The sequence below is a fragment of the Falco punctatus genome (genome assembly GCF_963210335.1).
Source record: "Falco punctatus genome assembly, chromosome: 1".
Classification (NCBI taxonomy): Eukaryota; Metazoa; Chordata; class Aves; order Falconiformes; family Falconidae; genus Falco; species Falco punctatus.
In genome coordinates, this window is record NC_137580.1 from 117,716,775 (window position 1) to 117,737,948 (window position 21,174).

The 21,174-nt window shown below is 46.6% G+C and overlaps 1 protein-coding gene across 2 annotated transcripts in view; it reads right to left on the reverse strand.

Annotated features, from left to right (window-relative positions):
* The window catches only part of DNAH9 (dynein axonemal heavy chain 9), a 209,062-nt gene that overhangs the window by 122,957 nt on the left and 64,931 nt on the right, over window positions 1-21,174 (reverse strand). For both annotated transcript variants that reach the window (XR_013929074.1, XM_080393177.1), the window contains 6 exons: window positions 20,458-20,560; window positions 18,743-18,982; window positions 6,776-6,937; window positions 5,744-5,940; window positions 3,042-3,204; window positions 915-1,038 (listed from right to left, as the gene is read on the reverse strand). Coding sequence is in view for 1 of the 2 variants with exons in the window: in XM_080393177.1 (XP_080249303.1) it covers window positions 915-1,038; window positions 3,042-3,204; window positions 5,744-5,940; window positions 6,776-6,937; window positions 18,743-18,982; window positions 20,458-20,560 (989 nt within the window). In the remaining variant the exon portion in view is untranslated. The remainder of the gene's footprint in view (window positions 1-914; window positions 1,039-3,041; window positions 3,205-5,743; window positions 5,941-6,775; window positions 6,938-18,742; window positions 18,983-20,457; window positions 20,561-21,174) is intronic.

A 21,174-nucleotide genomic window follows, 5' to 3' on the forward strand; every position in this document is an offset into this window, starting at 1 on the left:
ACAAGCAGGGATTGTTTGCTGCTGAAGCCATCTGGACAATTTATAGCCACATATGTCAACTCTGGAGTTACTCACAAACTACCGCTCCACCGTGCTGTCAACTCGCCACCCCTCACAATCCACAGAGGTCACCTGAACCAGCTGGTGTCTTCCCACTTCCGACTCGTAAATAAGGCCACAAGTGGCACCGTTAGCAGCAGTGATTTAGCAGGGAGTCTGGGGAATCCCCCCACCCTGAGTTACCCAGTGCAGTCACGCTGGCACAGCTGCACACCCCCACGTGCACTGCAGCGCGCCCAGCATGGGGACTGCTCACCCACATGTACTGGTGCTGGGCTCCGCAGGGAAACAGGGACTGGCAGGTACACTGACCATTCTGCAGTTGTTTTTGTTAAGTAAGAACTCAAAATCTTAAATGTATCTGAAAAGACAAAGAGGAACAGGACTGCAATGGGATAAGCAGCTAGTTAATACACACAGACATGGTTGTCTGGTGGCTTTGCAGATACCCAGTCAAATATTCTAGCCAAGAATAATCTTATTTTATTAGACAACTAGAGTGTGGCTGCACTGGATCCATAGGTCAAACTCCTCATCTGTCAGTACGTTCCTTCGGCTCTGTCCTCAGCTGCAATATCACAACAGGCACGTCACTTAACAACTGTGTGCAGTATAACATGAAGTATGCAAGAACTAGGTACAAGACACCAGAAAAAGAAAATCTACCAGATGATGGAGCGCATCCTCACCATGGAGACCTCAGCACTGCTTTTGCTCTAGAGCTTAACCCACGTATCTCCTAGCTTACTTCATATATCGCCCTTCTGTATATTTGAGAACTTCAGATGCAAACACTTGGAGCAAAACTACATTGCAAAGGGGGAGAGCAGAAATCAAAGCAATGAGAGATGTACCTGATGCTAAAAAGTCATTCACCAGCACCAAGAACTGCTCATCCACCACTTGCGCATCGGTCATCAGGAACACGGTGCCTACGTTCTTCATGCCAGCTTTCAGGTACTGGTTTGCCAGGTCTGCCTGGGGGTTGAAAAGCAAGTGGATTTAGGGGCTGCACCTACATTCTGCAAAGCACAGGCTAGGTATCACCCCTACAAGCGGGATATTTTAGAATCTTCCATTAACTGAGAACAAAGCAATTGCAATTAATTAGCATGAAACTGTACTTTGGCCAACCTCCATCTTCACAGCTGAACCTTCCAGGTCGTATGTGGGAGTCTATTGCTATCATCACCCCTCACTAAGTAAGACTTATTAACACTATGCCCAGGTCTGCATCACACACAAACGAGAAGAAAGCCCTGGCCAGCACTACTAGCCACAGGGGAATGTCTGTGGCTGAAACACTTCGAGGTCAATGGATGTGGCTGAAGCCATCGATGCAATCGCTGGTTATGGAGACTGCAAGGGGCATTCATCAAGGCTCACTCAGCCCCGGGCTGTGGGTACAGCAAGTCACATACACAAGGACAGATGCTAAAGCACCACAGGCACCGGGAGAGACAGCAGTGACTAGAAATGTTGGTCCTTGCTATCCCCATGCTGTAGATTTCTCTGGTTTCACAAGTATACATGAATATTTTTTTTTTTCTGAGGTGTTGCAATACATTTTTTTGTTTGTGAGAACGGCAGCAGGATGCCGTCTGCAGACACCAATTTTTTCAGTTGTGTATTTCTTCCTCCTCTTCCAGACTCTGAGCAGGAACTCACCCTACAATCTCCTACTTGGTGCAGTAATCCTAAGAGCCTGTGCACACAAAAAAGCTGTTTCATTTCACAGGGAACAGGAAACCATCTTTTTGAAATTCAAGTTGTTCATGAGATGGGCAAAATAACATTATCCTGTTCAAACTCCATCCTTTCCTTCCTGCCCCTCCAGGCAGGATAACAGACATGTGGGGGACCCTGAAGGAATGCGTTGGCCAATGTTTCAGAAACTCTCTTAGAAATTCAGCAAACACACATGCTTCTTCCAAAAGAACCATTAGTGATTTTCATCGCTAGAAATTTGGATTAGATCAATTATAATAGCAGGAGGGGCCAAGGGCAGACAGGGTAATCTATCACCATCTCATTCTTCCATATCTGAGAAAAAAATGATTCCGTATTTAATAAATTCTTTGAAAATGAATACAGAGTGAAGATAACATCACATTATCTTCCAGCTCCCCAGGCAGAGCTTCAAAAACAAGTTTATTAATTCTGGTGGTATGAAGCCATATCCCTAGATGGGAGCACAAGCCTCCTCGATGTACAGGCAGGTAGGAGCTAGAAAACGCCATGACCAGGGCTGAAGACCAGAGTGGAGAGCTGAAAATACCCAAAAGATGGTGGGACACGATGAAAACAACTTGTACACAAGCACAGGTTGTCAGGATGGGGAAGGAACCCAGGGCTCATTGACCACCACCTCTCCCAGGCAGAACGGAGTAAAGTGATTTTTTACAACACGTCTAACGAGAATCATTTTCCCAGCAGCTAAAATACTTTTAAACCATTGCAGTGGTATTTTAAAATTATAATTTATAACTCCTAAGCTCACTGGCCTGTGTATAAATATAAGCACAGGCACGTGTCGCCTATAGCAAACCATCCACCCTCGGCAGTCCCTCCTCCCTTACACAAAGCAGCAGAGGAAGAGCTGGATACAGTTTGGGAACTCTCCTCCCACTTTTCCCTGCTCCTTTCCCACCTCCAAATCACTCCACAACAAGCATCTCACAGATGAGCTAGTTACCACATCTTGGTTTAATTAGAAATAGTTAGGGTTCATTAGCCCAGCCCAGCCTGAAACGAAGCCTGGGGCTGGGGTGCCCCCGGGGCGGGCAGGGACAGCAGGGCTGCCTGTGCCCCCCTGCAGACACGCTGCAGCAAGGTGTTTGGAGAAGCATCGCTCCCCTCCACAGCCCCATGTCCTGTCTGGAGCTTTTTAGCATCACTCAATATGCAACAAGGAAAAGTTTTCAGGGCAAGTACTACGATTTGTTTCCTTCCCTTCCACCTCAGCCCTAAAAGGCACCTACCTTCAGGTCAGGGATGCCATAGCCTTTCCGCAAAGTGATCTGGAAAACCTCCAGAGAGCTGATGAAGGCTGCCAGCCTGGTGAGGCTCTGCTTGCCACTCCCGCCCACACCAACCAGGAGAGTGTTTCCTCTGGGGGACTCCAGGATACGGTTGATGCGGCAACTAAAGTGAAGCATACGAAATCTCTTATTAACGAGAGTATTTTTCGTTTTCTCTGCCTGGTGCTTTTCAATACATATTTTATTCACTAAGAAATTGTATTCTGAATGGGATGAAAAATGTCAATCTAAGAGACACATCAGCAATCAATCCCCATCTCTGCTGATACCTATACAAAGGACGTAGCTGATGGAAAAAATATTTTGGTAGCAATTCAGGCTGTGTCCAATTTTTTTCTCATCTGCCAAGTCCTGCTGGACAGAACTATTTTAAGGTGAATGTCTGGACATCTTTGCGGGGAGGACAAGGGTCAAAGCACGCTACATTGGCATGCCAAAACCCAGAACAAAATTCAAGGCTCTGATACAACTCGCCAGTAAAGTTTTCTCTTCACAAACCATTTGGGATTCATGTTCAGGTGAAGAGTCCTGCTGTGCATTAAAGCATATTCATATATGTCTAGAATGGCATAAAATCCATCTGGAAAACACAGTCCATGCTTCTTACTTATCCAAACCACCACTACCTGAGAGTTAAGCTTTTTTTACTCTTAAAATAAACTTGCTGTTATTTTCCAGATCTGTTCACTTGTCCTGTGTGAGCCACACTGTGAATTCTGCCTGCTTCCAGTTTATTCTCTTTAAGCAAATGCTGACATCCCCACATGTTAAAACCCCAAGCGAGGCGATTTAGAGGATCCTACCTGTGAAACCCTCACTGTCCGGTGTCTCAGATGCCCCCCCTCTTCACATCATTGGCTTTATTCACTCAACTGAGTATTTTCTTAGAGTAATCCGATTAATTTTTAAATAAGACTGCAAGGAATACTGTACTGCTTCATTACAACTCAAGTATTTTATGATCTATGCGCAGACTCCCCACTGATTGGGAAATTATACCCAGAAAAGCAAGCCAGTTTGTGTGGAGATCTTTAGAGTTCCTCAGAGAGTTAGGCTCTCCCTGAAGATGCCACTGTGGTCGCTGCCCCGATGTGCTCTCCAGGGCTGTGCTTTCTGAATGTGCACACTGAGCCCTGGGGTGGGAGGTGACTGGCAGGTATCTCCCACTTCCTAACATAAATTAAGTCCCTGACTTTTCCTTTTTTTTCTTTTTTTTTTTTTTCCCCTGCAACTGAAAATTTTCAGCAAATTTGAGCTGACATTCATAAGCTGTTCGAGATGGAATAAGTTCTACGCTGCAGCAAAATGCAATTTCCAAGTGCAATGAATGAAATTCACCCAGCTCCAGTGAAAATCATACTGAACACTCAAACCTCACTTTCCTGATTATCCACAATATAAGCTGGAGGGATAGTGCCAGGTTTTGTTGCAAATCCCAATTTATATAAAGTGCAAAAGGAGCGCAAGATTACTGTTATCGTCACCTTTCCGCAAGCAATGCAAGCGGAAACACCTATGGACATCAGGTGGCACATGGCTCGCTAGCACAGAGTAAATGCCCACACCATAAGGGAAAACATTCCCCAGCACACTACACTGCAAAAGTAAAAATTTGTTGAGCCCTTAGAACAGAAACAGTTAAACGGCTAGTTAAAAGGAGTAGCACTTTATATTTTTTTTTTTTTAAAGTTTGCATGAAAGTAACTGCATTAAGTTGCCAGGTCCAGCAAGAACTGAAATCAGGCACATGGCTGTGCAGCAGGACAGCGGCTTCCTTCTAGCTTAGTCACAAATCTGCAACTCCTGATACAATGTTTTCATACAAAATCAGTTAAAACTGTGATTTACAGGGCAGGTCCATCTTCTGAAGGGATCTAAAGCCAGATCTGCATTTCAGCACCCAGAAATGAGTCTGTCTCTGCTGGGATTCCCAACAGGCTTTTAAATCGTATTTGAAAGCTGGAGGTACGCCTCGCTATCTATACCAGGCATGTAAATAGCTTCATAATCATCAACTGGAGGCTTGCTATTTTCATATAGTCCCACACATCCATTTTCCAGAGGGAATCCATCCGGATTCTCCAGGCACCAAAACGCAAGCAGGATTTCCAAAAGATCAAAGCAGGTTGAATGCCTCAATCCATTTAAACTGGTAGCCTGAAGGCACATAATTTTGCTTTACATACATTTGAAAATCCCACTAAGAACCTGTGTAAACACAGCTCTAAACCAGTTGTGAAAGTGTTTTGGGAAATCCCAGTATAACCAGTTCTGTAGCTGGCGGTCAAGTGAAGACAATAAAGCGCTTGAACGCTGTCACATACAATAAATGTTCATGCCATCTACAGAACATCAAGGGACAAAGATATCATAACAGCGACCAGACTTTAAAATAACCCCCAGCATGCAGCCTCTCCATCTGACAGCCCCAGGCAACCTCACGGCTCCAGAGCTGCCCTCCGAACACCAGCTGGAGCAGCAGCGCAGCGCTGCTGCCGGACACACCGCATGGGCAGGTGAAGCCTCTGCACACCTGCAGCTCCAGCAGCTGTCACACACTTACACCCTCCAGAAAACTCCACGGAAGCAATCTGCACAGACAAATGCTACGACGAGACCACAAAGCCAGAAAATCCCCTTACACGTGGCACATGGCATCCTCAAAGAGTACCAGGTTCATGGCAGCGTTGACCTCATTGTAGTTGTCCAAGGCTTCCACAAGGACCTGGTTCAACTCCTCCCAGGATGGAACTGGCCTGTAACTGGGTTCACCAATGCCTTTAGCAAAATGGCAATAAACATTCATTCTCTTGGTCTGCTCTAAAGTTTCCTCAATGTCCTGTCAATGTCAAAGAGGACAAAAAAGAATAATAAAATATCTATTTATATACACACATGTAGAACAAGCATAGGAAAAAACCACTGCAGGTCTCTGCCATCTTTTCAAGTAAGGTGTGGCATTCCAGCAAATGCCTTTTATGCCCATATAGTTGCACCCACATGTTGGAAAAAGGGTGAAAGGGAAAGAGGGGAAAAGGAGAAAGCCCCAAATCTGACTTCTTTTGCTCTGACAACTTTTTGTCAAGTCACAAAAACTCAACTCGTTACCATAAGAGAACGTGGCCACAAGAAAAGCCCCGCGGCAAGAGCCATAGCATTAGCCTGTTGCATGGACAGTGATAAACCTGGAGGAAAGTCTGCTGTCTGCACCGCTTATCGCTTCAGCAAGGCTTGTGTGATTCACGTGACAGCACAGCTGGGTGATGCCGGCCCGAAGGGAAGCAGGTCTGGAGCTTTCACTCGAAAGAAACTTTGGAAAAAGGGAAAGCACTAGGGATTTGTGCCTGCATGTCACTGTGCTCCCATCAAGACCAGGGATCTGATCCTTCTCCTGCTTTTGCCAGGAGACTTAAAGCACTTAAAGGAATTTAATTAATCCACAGATCCCAAATCGCCTCTCCCCATTGCCCTTCTGGAGTGCATCATTCACCCCTGTCACAGCAGCAGCAGCCCAGGATGCAGATGACAGATTTTGCTCCTGGGCTCCCATTAAGAGCACTGCCCTCCAGGCAAGCGAGAGATGGGCAGACACTGGGTCAAACTTTGATAATGATGTACATGCTTACAGGAGAAAAGTTCATTGGGAAAGCAGAGTTAGGAACCTCAACACTTACATCATAGAATTTCTTCACCATCTCCAGCTGGATTTTATCAAAGGTACCGTAATCGTTTTCTTCAACCATCTTATCCCGGTACACCCGGTTTGACTCATGCAGGTAGAGTTTCACTAAATCTTGGGGTTGCTTCAGACATTCAGGGGTAGAGAACAGAAGGCCCTATGGAGAGCAGAGACAGTCAGTGAACCCCACCATGACCCCAAGGAACCAACCTCACCCCAGCATCCAGGCTGCCACGCTTAGGAAAGAGCCGAATCGCAATATGCGGAGTCATTACAGCAACCTGCAACTGCCCTTCTGCGGCGAATGAAGAGACGGGACGCAGCTTGATGCAAGCAAATGTCAATGTATTGTATAGAAGCACGAGTTTTTATAGACACTTTCAAAAGCTGCGCATTTTAAACTAATTGGTTCTTGAAGCTAAGCCTTGCATACTAGGCAATCCCTGATTGGTGGTTAACTACCATCAATTAACAACAAGGTGTTATCTTTCCTTGGCGTCTCCCGCTCCCCTGTGCTCTGTAAACACGCCTCATCATGTTAATTGTTGTCTAGACAAGCTCGAGCACATTCCCCTCAGCTAACTGATTGCCGCGCATGGTCCCAGGTCTCAGTTTGCAGACCGCTCCTGCATCTCCCCCTTCCTGTTGCACAAAAAGAACCTTTGAAACCGAACGAGGAAAAAACAAGGTATAAGTAATAGAACAAATAAAAAACCAACTGAGACATATTATCAGTGTCAAAATAACCCACTGTCTCTGTTCCGTACAATTTTACAATTGCCCCTTTTTGTTTTTGAACAGCTAGTACCAGGTTTGCCATGTTCTGCAGGGCCCTTGCAAACATGACAGCAACCAAGGCAATAGCAAACAAACAATACTGCCAATTGAGTGAATGGATGCCAAAAAGGCTGACATTTTCTCAGATTTTGATAACATGTTGCTGCAATGGGGCGCCTAAAATCCACGCAGCACATACCATCAGAATCCTCACAGCCATGTCCTTGAACCAACAACAAAAAGCAGTGGCAATTTTGACTCACATTCTTAACTGCCTACCAAACAAGGTGATTTAACTCTAATGCTTTCCCTGCTGTTACTCCGGATAAGAGAAGAACCACTGCAATACGTTCCCATCGTAGCCTCCTACTACATTAGCATCTACAGAAAGACAATTATCGACATTCAAAGTGTAAACAATATCATCTTTTGGATTAACATTATACATAGGTGGAAAGGCACACCAAACAAGAACTGGTTCAGTCAAAAAGTTCAAAACATCGCATGCCTTCTCTGAACATACCTCTGGGGTCATTCCCTTCACTCCCTCTCTTTTTTTATGCAAAGAGAAACACTTTTACCATAACAGAGAAGCCCCTATTTACATCTCTGAGCCCGGACACAAACCGCAGCTGTCTGCTCCACCAGGCTCAGGGCAGAAATCATTCATGCAGTTACATAGCTATAAATCTCTACAAGCATGCAGACACCTATGAAACACTAGATAACCATGTTTATCTTTCCTATTCTCCTTCACAATACCTAGCTGTTCTCTCATCTCTTTTTAGGTCAAATATTCTCCAGTTTCCTCTCCTGTATATCTCCTCAGACATTCTCTATCCTCCCCTTTTTTGCTTAATTGCGAAGAGGCAAAGGGTGTGTGTAGGCTGGGTGACCATGACCTGCTTTATGTTACAATCAACTAAACACTGAATACAGGGAAAAAAAAGCATGGGAGACATAAGGCAAACATCAATAAGGTGGTTAAAGATAATTATAATAAATCCTGTAATACTTTTGAGTCATGGCCCAAAGTTTCCCAGCCGTGAGAAGAGACCAAAGGCACCCCGCCCCTGGCTCTGTTGCAGATCTTTGTTTTAAGGCTTTTGAGTTTTGTATACTTTTGTAAATTAATTCACAGTGGTCACTCAGATTCACGTAACACATCCTATCAAAGTCTTCACACTTGTGTCCCTGTGCTAATAATAAAAATCAATAGCAACTCGGTTCTGTAGCAACATATGATGGACAGAATCAACATCTGTTAATAAGCCAGAAAAAAAAGAACAGTATTTGTAATATTACTTTGTTTAGCAAGCCAGCAGCCTAATTTACTAAGCAAGTTAAGAGCGTGTACTATTCTTACAGAAGAGATTAGAGAAGCAAAAATCTGTTATGCTGCATTCCAGAACTCAGCCTGAGAATTACAGTCTGCTGTGAGTTCTGCTTTACAATCATTTGACACATGTTGGGGTTGCGATTGTGAAAGTTGCCCGTTTACAATTTTCATTGGCATTATCACAGCTAGTTGTTTTAAAAGCAACCCTTGAGCTTCCTGATGTTCGACTTGTTGCAAAATATTCTGAAGCCAATCAATCAAGTTAGTATTACAGTTAGTGACTCTCTATGACCCTGCAAGACTGTGGCAAGACTCCCGCATCCGGACTGCCTTAATAGCCATCTCATTCATTTGCAAACAGTTGTCCCTGGGATACCTTGCCTGAGTCACAGAATCGGCACAACTAATTTTCTCCAGCCAACTGCTCATAGTTAACAGCAATTCCCCGATTAAGGTTTTCAATCAAGGCCACTATACATAGCTCACAAAAATCAGATAACCACATCATAGACTGTATCAGTTAGTACCATACAAAGCAATGACTTCCAATCATGCAGTGTGAGTGTATAAGGCTCTGCCATCACTTCAAGAAGGGACATAGCAAATGTATTATGAATCCTCCCTTCCCGCACTGCTTTGCTTAACTCTTTAACAGCCTCGTATTGCACAGGCTGCCACTCTGCAGGTTGATTTGTCTGACAAAATACTAAACATGCCATAGCGACTCCCAAAACCTATCACTTAAGTGTTTCCCACTTGCATTCCTGCCACCAATCCCTCAGACTCCTTTTCACCCTCCCCAAAAATACAATCAATGCATCAGGAGAGACAAGGGGGTGGGGGAAAGGTTTAGCTCCTTTTCCAGATCTATAGGACCTGGATCCAAAGGTTTATCAGTGTCAATAAAATCATTGTCCGAGTTGTCCTGTTCCCGTGCTTGGTCCTGTGTTGTGAGGGTCGCTGCAATCAGTGACAGAAGCTTTGGGGGTAGAGGAGGTGTGGACGGAATCGCCATCGCTGACTGTGTCTTGAGAAGAGTCGTGCTGTCGGTGGAATTTACAGCTTCCTCTGGTTTAGCATCGTTAGTAGAATTAGTCCACACTTGGCAAAGAGTAGTCAGAATTTGCCACCAAGATGCTAAATGCATTCCCGACACGGAGTTCCCCTCCGCGGCAGCATCATACAATTGGCTGCTGTATGTACACACTTTCATTCTTTCAAAGTCTCTAAAGTTTCTTGGCTGCTCACCTGTCTCGATGAATACAGGTGTTATCCTCGGGGTTTAGGTTGTCCGCCTGGTCCAGACAGCAAGACGATCGTTCAGCCAAGCCGTCTCCTCTGGAACGCAGCCCTCTTCCACGAGCTGTCTTTTTTATCGACCAGTTCCGTCCTTATTCTTCCAAGGCTTCGGAACACCACCATAGGGGTCACCATTTGAGGAAACTGAGGCACGGACTCCCTGATCTGACTAGAAGACCCTTCATGAGTCCATATACGTCTCTTTCTGGGGACGAACCCTGATTTCCCATTACGGATTTCCCACAGCTCACCTCTCAACTCCGGAGGGATTTCTGGCCGGCTCCTGCTTCCTTTCAGCAGATCATTCAAAGTTCTGTGGGATTCGCTGCATGTCGCTCAGATAGGCGATTCGAGAGCCCTTCACGTTAGATCCTTAAACGCATCACGTCGGGGTCACCAATTTGCGGCGAATGAAGAGACGGGACGCAGCTTGATGCAAGCAAATGTCAATTTATTGTACAGAAGCACGAGGTTTTATAGACTTTCAGAAGCTGCGCGTTTTAAACAGATTGGTTCTTGAAGCTAAGCCTTGCATACTAGGCAATCCCTGATTGGTGGTTAACTACCATCAATTAACAACAAGGTGTTATCTTTCCTTGGCGCCATCCGTCTCCCACTCCCCTGTGCTCTGCAAACACGCCTCATCATGTTAATTGTTGTCTAGACAAGCTCGAGCACATTCCCCTCAGCTAACTGATTGCCGCGCATGGTCCCAGGTCTCAGTTTGCAGACCGCTCCTGCACCCTTCCGAACAAGCCCCTACCGAACAGTCCCTGGAGGACATGCCCTCCGTCACCCCCTGTCTCCCAAAGCAGATTGTATTTGTTATACTTGTTTCGATACCCTAAACGGCATCCCCAGTGCAGCCTGGCTGGGCTGCTGGTCCTGACCTCAGCAGCAAAGAGCACACAGTGTGGCTTTTTTACACCCCAACACCATGCCATGGGTGCTTTGTCAAGAAAAAAAAAAAAAAAAAAAAAAAAAGAGTTTGGAAATTTTAGTGGTGATGATATTTAAAAAAAAATAATTTTTAATTAGGTGCATTCTGCCTGCAGGAAATACTAGTTGCTGTCTGTTTATCACAGTATGTTTATCATGAACTCTATTAAAATGCATAAAAATTATATTTCAAAGAGATGTCACCTATAACTAAGCCTATTAACAGCACACAGGGTTTTCAATGGTATGAATTAAATAGCTTTTATTCCTAACATCTAATTATTTATACGTAAAATATAAAATATATTAAAAGCAATGTAAAGCAGTCCCTCTCAGCTCTATGGATCATTGCTCAAACTGTTTGGGTTTCACATTTGTCATTACAGCTGCCAAATTGTTATTGCATTTATTTCAGAAAAAAAAATAGCAAGAAGAGCTGACAACTTGAAGAGAGAAAGGTGAAACCCATCAGGTCCTAAATTGATTTAAAATACCTAAGATTTTAAAAAACTAAATCAGTCACTCTAAAGACACCCTGAGCCACAAAAGTTGTGCTCTTGATGCAAGCATGTGTAAGGCTACCTCAGAGGGAGGAAAACCCACGCTTCAGGAATCTGTAATCAGTTTATTAGCTTAACACCTGCACATCTCCCTTTTCCTCACTCTGCAAACCTGACCTGCACGCTCCTCTCAGCAGAGCTATCACGCTCCTCTGTGAGCACACCAGCTGCGTCCCCAGCAAGCGATGGGGATGCTCTGCCTGTGAGGCTGCTCTTCCAGCCACTGCGTCTATGGCTGGGATGCACAGAGGAATCACGGCCATGGGTCACTGCACCTCCGATGGGTGTGGTGCCAACACTAAAAAAGAAAACAGATAGCACCTTGCCCTTTGTCACATCAATGCAAGTTTTATCCATCTGGCTCTTGAGTCCTCAGGTTGTATTTTAGCCAAATCTTTCAGCTTCTCCCCCTCACCAGAAAGGTCAGAACTCTGCCACACCAAGGCTTCTCTACACAATGATGTCAAATGTCATGACGTCGATAAGATAGGGACATGCCAGCAAAGGCTTTGGCTGAGAGGCACAGCCGTGCCCATTGGGGTGCCAGGGCATCGCCACCGGGCTGCAGGGAACCACCACACTCTGGCCGAGACTCATCAGATCAAGATTTATTACCAGGTAATCCTGAGTGACAGGCTCCTCAGCAGCTTAATAATCACCCCAGGAGATGATGATATTTGGCACGGAAATGGGGAATATGCTAATCGTCCCAGCAAGACTTGTCTGCTGTGTTGTCGCCACGCATCAACATGCCGGCGGAGACAGGCTGTCACAGGTCTGACAAGGCAGGACCTGAGCTCAGCCGGGCAATTTTCCCATGATCTCCATGAAACAAAGGACCGAGGAGCACCCATGACCCCATCCGCCTGCCAGGGTGCCTGTCCCCTCCCATCAGGATCTCACGTGCTCTGCACCCACCACAGCTGTGCTGGGGAAGCCTGGGAGGTATTTCTGCCACCCATCAGAACCCTGCAGACAGTGACAAGTACCCGTCAGCTCACACTTCACGACGTCAGCAGGCTGGGTGGCCAGCAGCCCTGGCCAGGGGGGCAGTTCCCACCACGGCTCCATGAAGGAGCCTTAGCTCACAGCACTACACACAGCAGGTTATTGCAACCCTCTGACCAGGAACTGTCTCCAAGAGCCACATCGAACACATCAGTTCTCCAGAGTTTTATCCCCACCTCCCCAAGCACTGGTTCCTCACAAAGCCTTGGAAGATTTCCACGAGACACCAGCTTTTATGCAATACCATTTTCTTCATCTGGAAGTTTCAGGTGCTTGAGATTTCATTTGAAGCCACTCACAAGTAAAAGGATCGCTCATCCTTCTATAGCGAGATGCGCAGCACTGGTACTGCCCGCAGTATCTTTGAGTCCTACATCGCACAGCCACATGATTTTTAGTAATAGAGTAGGTCTTCAAAGAAAATATTCAAAGTCAAATGGTCAGATGGTCCAGTGGAGAGAGATATTTAATTGTTTCTTTGTACCCTAATATGCCTTTAGGGGAACACATGGAAGAAATGCATACTCCATCTCTACATGGAAATATATTGCATATAAATAGACAAAACAGGAACTAAAAAGGTCTCTGCACATACAGGACAATCATGGATAGTCAAAGGCTTTGCATGCTGCTACCTAGAACACAATAAAACCTACGTGTAGAGAGAAGCTGAATATTTGGATTTAAAAAAATAAATAAAAAGCACTAGACACATTCAAGCCATTTTGGCAAAACCTACAAAACTATAACACCCATCCAGCAACCAAGGTCTGAAGCAACATAATGTGAATTCTGGACACCAGGCTTGCTAAGCTGATAATTATTTCCACTTCTGAAGCGTTGCACCCCGCCAGGCTCCCTGCCAGCAGGCTGGCTCCCTGCTGGTGCTGAGGGCAGCACCGGGGTGCACAGCCCAGCCTGCCCTACACACCAGCCCCAGGGAAGGTGCACGGCGAGTGCAAAGAGCAAGTTAACGTGCTCCCGCAATGGGGTGATCAGGTGACAGAACAGCAAGTCTCCTGGGCATAAAAAGGTAAGAAAAATAAATTGCTTTCTTTGCAGTCTAAATAACATTTAAAATAATAACTTGTGCAGTGCAGCAACCCCTTCCCGGGTGTCCTGCACTGTTGGACTACGCACTTGGCTCTCCTCCTTCCTGGCGTTACTCTTGGGGCTCCTGGAGCAGCCTCAGCACTTTGAGGACAGCGGTGACATGGAAACAGTGACAAACACAGCATTTCTATCAGCAGTGCGTGGGCCAGGAACCCGGAGTGCTATTTAAAAGTATTGCACCTATTTTAAAACATGCTCATCAGAGGGGATTGATGAGGGGCTCCAGCCACCCCACCGGCCCTGCAGAATGCTGCGCCTGCTGCGTGTGATGGAGCAGCCCATAACCAGCCGCTGGCATCTGGACCTCCATTAGGAAAATAAATAGCAGGGATGGTAAGACAGCAGAAGGGGGAAGGTCTAAAACCAGGCCGGCTCAAGTAACCAGATCCCGACCAAGCCCAAGGCTAAGTCATGCCAAACAACCGCACAGATCTTCATGTGACATGTTGCTTGGCAATCTTGTTAGAAAGGGGAATAAAAAGCAAAATACAACCCTGCTGAGTCTATGATTATTATTTTACAGAGATGACAGATATAATTTAGAGCATAATACCATGGTAACCCTTTCAGATGGAAAGACAGACAGCAACAGGGCTTTCTCTGGTGTGAGCCAGCAGGGAATATATTTTTAAAAAGCATAATCCACAACTCTGTCACTGCAGAGACCTGTCTTCTTTAATCAAGGGTAAATTGCCTGAGGCGTACCAATCAATTTAACTCTGCAGTGCATGGTGGGACCTAGAGGCATGAAAAGGTGCCATAGGAATGCAAGGAGAAGTAGTGTCAGACTTTAACCATAGATGGGACCTGCTACAACAGGAAAGTAACAGCACCTTCCGATGAGCCTGAAGGACTATAAAGGACTGAAGGGTGACCTTGCCCCTGCAACAGTACCATCACTAACAGCAAGTGATATAGTCCAAAGACAAGGAGCCAGGGCTGCCATTCCTGCAGATCTTGCCTAGACTTACTCCAGCCCCTTCTTACCCATCACGTGGACTGTGGTTTCCATCCTTCTTTCACCCTAACCATTCCCAGTGAGATGTGACAGCAAATTTAAGCTGGTTTATTACAGCTAGATTTTACACCGTACTTACTGAGCCTTCTGTAAGCATTTAAAAGCAGCCCATTAGCCCAGGGGGTTGAAGATAATCACCAATTTTTTAGGGTCCTTGTTGTTCTTTTCAAAATCAGGAAGGAGCATCGCTCAATCCAGACCCTAGTGGGTTTCCAGGTCAGCAGGGATCTGAACGTGCTTGCGCGCTTATCAGAGAAACTGTGCCCAGTGCTGGCTTCCTTCTCACCTTGGCTCCCTTTCTTCATCCACAGCCCTCCTGGCAGTCCCTCCCTCCCTGGAGACTCGTGTGCCCCTCTGGGGAGCCAGCCCCTGCACATACTGCCCTGGAGACACCAGCTAGTTCCTACATGAGGGCCTGAACCAAAGCTGAGGGTGAGGACATAACTAGTCAGGCACAAAGAAGTCCCACTGAAGATGCTCAGATCCCCAGAGGTGATCATACCAATTAGTCTGGACAAACATGAACAGTGCTTGACAAAGCCAGCCCGCTGCTGCGTGCCCCGGTCTCCTGTCGCTGGGTGTATAGGCTGCGATTTTTCCCTTTGGTTTCACCAACACCTATTTTTGTCTAGACAAACCTCCCTGGTGTTTTGTCATCACTCAGAGTGAAAACCTGCTGGAGTCATCTTCAGCTGAACCCTTGCACCAAGCGACACAGCCACCAGCCTGATCAGCTCGGGTCGGGTGGCGATGGGTATTGGGTGCAGAAGGAAAAACAAGAAGGCAATAAGCATCCCTGTCTGTCTGCTGAAAGGAATTACTGCTGACTTGTTTGGGGGCAGTCTTCCTTGTTTTGTGCAACATTCATGTACATACCAGCTCAAAATTAACTCATTCTTCATTAGCTGCAGTAATTAAGACACAGGTTCTTGGAGTGTTTTGTAATGAGACAATTAGCACAGGGATCCTTGTCATAAAAGCTGTCAGGCAGTTTTGACAAAGGAAATCAAGCTGGGATTGTAAAGTCCTACTTAAATGTTTAGGTACAGCATTAATATCTAATATTGTATGATAATGACAGCGCCGCTGGGCAGATTGCAGAGGGAGCCATCGTTAGCGACCTGTGCAGAGCCAGCAGCATCACAGTACGGCAGCAGCAAGCCCAGGGCTCGGCTCCTCTACCGCTGCAGGTTGCATACGGTTTGTGCCTTTAACAATTATCACTGGCTGCTTGTATAATTACAGAATAGCTGGTAAAACAGCAAACCCCAAGTGCCTTTTATATATGCAGCTATTACGCACTTGGTGTTTGATTGTTTGTCTGGGATTAAAAGGAGTTTGGAAAAGGCACTGTGCACTGACTTACAAGCCTTACCTCCACCTTTCCTCCACCTTCCCACAGGCTAAGGAAACACAAATGGCCCTCACTGGGGGGGGATGGGGGGGGGTGTTGAGGGGGGGGGGGCCTCCTGTTTTTTTTTTCCCCCCTCTTTTTTTTTTTTTTTTTTTTTCCAAATAGCACCACATCACGGGTCATGGGTCGGAGGTGTAGACCGCAAGGTGGGTGCGGAACTGGCTGGTCAGCCAGGCTCAAAGGTCTAACTTGAGGCCAACTACCAGCAGTGCTCCTCAGGGGTTGGTACCAGGTCAACACTGTTTAATTTCTTCCTCCATGACGTGGGCAGCGCACTCTCAGCAGCTCTGCAGGTGACACTGACCAAGCAGAGAGGTTACGGCACCAAAGGGAGAGACCTTGAGAGGCTGGAGAGAAACGCTGTGTGAGGTTCTATCCACTTTTGGGTCCCCCAGGACAAGACAGGCGTTAATGTACGGGAGCGAGTTCAATGGAGACCACCAGGATCATAAAACAGTGGAGCCCAGGAGATGCAAGGGAAGGCTGAGAGAAATGGGTTTGTTCAGCCCAGGGGAGGAAGGAATCTCACTGCTGTCTGCAGCTACCTAATGGGGAGTTATAGAGGAGAGCGAGCAATTTAGGGGTTTTATTTGGGATGTGCATAGCAAAGGGGCAAGAGGCAGCAAACACAAATAGCAGCAAGGGAAATTCTTGGTGAAATAAAAATATATAAACTTCACCACAGAGTGGATTTAGCAATGCCAAAAGGCCAGAGAGGCTATGGGAACTCCAGCCTTGGAAACACTCACAACTTGTCTGATCAGCCTGACCTAACTCTGAAATTGGCACTGCTTGAACAGGGGGTTAGACAAAAGACCTCAAGCTAAATTATGAATTTATGAAGATATAATGGATGCAACACATGGAAATGCATTCCCAGGCTCTGGAGCTTCTTTCACACTCAATTTCAGGGAGAAAAAAAAATAATAAAAATAAAGTGCTCCAGCAGAGCTAAACAGGAAACCAGGAGCTCTGAAAACCCTGAGAATATTTAAGGTAAGGAAATAATCAGGAACAAGCAGCAAAAGGTAAAAAAGGATTTCAAGAAAAATTGAACCACAATTTAAAAAACACGAGACCCAGGAGACAGACTCCCCTACTCCTGCAAGCCATGTGATAAACGAAAAGCCATCTGAGCTCCTGTCACCGCTCCTACCCTCTGGGCCAGCACCAAGATCTGGCAGGACATTTTCTAATATCCCACAACCTTAGCACCTTTCAAGAAGGCTACAGTTAAATTAAAGCTTCCAGTTGAAATGCTCCTTTTCTCTCCCTCTGCCTTTCAAAGCACAGATTAACTAGAAGTCAGGATTTAACATGACCCACATCTAACGTCAAAGGCTGCTGATGTTTAGCTGAGCACAAGTGACAGGTCTGATTCCTTCTCGACACAATGGAGTTATTAACTTTTTCAAAGTCCTGTTCTTGGATTTCCCATTGCCTGTCATTACTTCAACCCTTGTCTGATGGACCAGAACACAAGGCACTGAACTTTCAAGCACCTACCGTGTAAAACAGACATTTTAATAAGAAAGGTAACAAATGACAAACTGGGGTTTTACACCAGGTTATGGTGTTTCTAACCTATTGACTAAGAACTTTCTCAAACTTTATTAATCAGCCTTAAATTCTGAACGGCTCTTTGAGCAGCAATACCTACTGCTTCAAAGCATGAAATTTCCAGGGGGAAAAAGAAAAACAAAAAAACAACTCTCCCCACTGTTGAAGAAAGCATTTCTAAATCCCCTTGGTATAGAACTGGCTCCAGTGGTAATTCAGTTTCAGCAATTAAGTCAAAGCTGGTTTTGATTTATTTATCAACTCTTCATTATTTATGAACTCTTCCAACACCACCCTCCAAGCCCATGCTGAGTACTTGACCATTGAGGAGCTAAGAAGACACAGCACTATAGGCCAACCAGCTGAGTTGAGCCAGTTACTGCTCTCCTATTTTCAGGGCCAGCAGCCCACCAAGCCGCTACCTACCACACTTCAGTGCAATAAAATTATTTCCCTGTGTGGTGGAACAGCACCGTTAATGAACACATTTATACGCGTGGGGCTGAGACTCACCAAGACAAGCCCAGCTCCATGACACTCACCAACAGTTGCTTAAGTGCTGAAGTCAGGAGCCCAGAGCTCCCTTCTGTTGGTTCCTTCCACAGCCAAAGGGCATTTCAACCCACCTAAAACCTGCACCTCCTTCTGGAACTGTTCATCCCACCCCGCTGACCACAGGAGGCTGCAAAGTAAATGAGCTTCTATGTTACTCAAAGTCACGGGTGATGGCTCTGGAATCCATCCAAAATCAATCAGAAATTAGGGAATGGTCCAAGGTCATCCCCTTTACTTGGGGGACACACATACTGTGTCACTGCTAGGTAGGAGATTGCGCTTTGCTCAGCAAGGCTAGCTGGGCCAGAGGAACACCGGTCCACAGCATCCCACAGCATCAGGACAAGCTCCAAGTGTCACAGGACAGCAACTGCACTTACTTGGAAGATATTGGAGAAGTCTCTCAGGTTGAAAATGTAGTGGAACTTGATAGCCGTTGGCAGGAAAGTAGCAGCTACTTTCTGATGCAATCCCAGGGCAAGGGCAATCAGCTGCTGAGCAGATTTTTGCACGGCCCCTGAAAAATTCCCACTCGTCAGGTGCTGCGTTAAAATGGTGCTGTAGATCCTGGACAAGGCATCGCGACCAGGGATGCAGAGAGCAAAGACACAGAAGTGACGCTGAGGAAGAGAAAGGCATGGAAAGGTCAGAGAGATGGGCAAGCACCTCTCAAGCTAAATGCCCCTGGGGATGATGCAATTGGCCACGGTGCTAGATAATCTCATCTAGGCTCCCCTTCCCATGAAAGGCTGGGCCAGATGATCTTCCAACACTTCCAAAGGACATAGAGGTCCCTTCCAACCTGGGATCTCTATGACTCTGTGACTTTCTGTCCACCTAAACAAGGCAGTTTCCCTCTTCTAATTTCCCAGCAGAGGACAGTTGACATCATTCTGCTCACTAAATGGATTTTCAACTGCATTTCACAGCTGCTACATTGCAAGTTCAGTCCATTGAAGAGCTGAAGGGCTCTGAAGGTCCCACTGACCTCTGATGAAGCCCAGTCACTGCCTCCATTAGAAACAGCCCCTGGAAGGTGCCATCTCCCAGAAGACCCTTTACTGGTTTGGAACTTGCAAAGACAGAGGGGATGCCTGTATACAGCCAGAGGACACTTCATTTGAACACCCCATCTTGCTAAAGAGGAGCCAGGGCCTGGGCTGACTCTGGTCATGAGGTTTCTCTACAAAGGTGTGAAATTTGCTTCCCACTATCCTGGCTCCCCAGCAGGCAGCAGGTCCTTCCCTACGAGCAGGATCTGTCCCTGGGGAAGCCACCCCACCGAGTTACGGCTGTTCTTGCACGGGCATCCCTTTCTCAGGGTATTTCTCCACTACTGTTCACATGCCAAGCTTCATCCTACAGCACGGCAACGCTGCTGAGAAGGGCACCATCCCTCTGGATGCCATTTTTCCCTGCCTGATGCCAGCAGGACCTGCTCAGTGGTTTTGGTCTGCAGGCAGGGAACAACCAGGCTGCCTCTGACCAGGCTCTGCCACCACAGCCTCGTGGCTTGGAGAAAGGGTAAGTAACATCAGAGCTGATAATAACCAGCTCTACAGCCTGGGCAGATCCTCACAGCTCCCAAAAAGAAAGCACTGATGTTTAAGATCTCTTCCCAAGTCTATACTTCTGTTACCATCAGCACTCACGTTGTTTTTTTGGCAGGTGGTTCTTTGGTTTTCTTTGTTTGGGTTTCCCCTCCCCACCTCTTTTTAATGAGGATATATTGCCCACTCCATCAGAAAATTTTAGAAACCAAAAGGCTTTAATGAACTACGTTCCAGAGGTAAATATTAGCTAAATGAAGGCAAAAATCAGTCTGTATGAATGAGGAGGCTGTCCTGAAAGTAGGTTTAAAGCTGGCTGGTGACTTGCCACTTCTGTGGCTGAGCAGCAGAACATGGGAAAAAACAAACAAGGGAAGCAAGTCTGCTGCTTCACTATTAGGAATTAGTCACTCGACAGATTCATGCCATTTTGACTGATAAAACGACAGCAGCAAGATCTGCCAGTGGTTTGCCTCTACCTCATGCTTAAATAATCCACCCCAAAATGAAGCCCGTGATGTGCCCGCCATGGCGCAGGGCTTTACCTGCAGGCGAGGGTTGATGGTGAAACTCCCCGCAGTCGGGTTCATGCACGACACGTACTGCACGTTCATAATCTCCTTCAGTGACAGCTTGGTCCTGTCGTACCTTTGGGCAAAAGAAAAGTGGCACGGTGACCACAGCCCGAGCAACTGCCGCTGCCTCTCCCACGGTGCATGTCCATGGGCTGCCAACCTCCATGTGTTTTCAGGGGGGTCACATCCTGCATCTCACCAAGGCAGGGCCCAGGCTCGCCTGTGCATCTGTGGCACAGCCTGGCACACACAAGCCCTGCTCCTAGTGGAAAGCTTTCAGTTTCAACTACCTGCAACTAATAATATTTCCACCAGCTAGTAACAACCAGTGAGCAAAGCCCTCAGGTCATAGATGTCACTTGCATGGAAATGGTCCAAAAAAAAAAAAAAAAAAAAAAAAATCGCAGGAGTGGCTGTGATTTGAGCTAGCCTGGGTCAGGGGCAAGCAGGCGGCTGCTGCCGGGGGCAGCTGCCCACCCGCTGCCTGTAGGGAAGGAGGGGGACTCTGCCGATGGAGCCAGGGTGCAGCCCCAGGACCCTGCGGGGGGGCTGCTGGGGCCAGGGCAGCCCCTGGGTAGCAGCAAGCTTCGCCCATCTCACTCCTCACCATCCCTGGAGTGAGCTGCAGCCCCGCTGGGCTGCGAGAGAGGCACCGAGTGTGCAACGAGAGCGCAGGCAGAAAGCCTG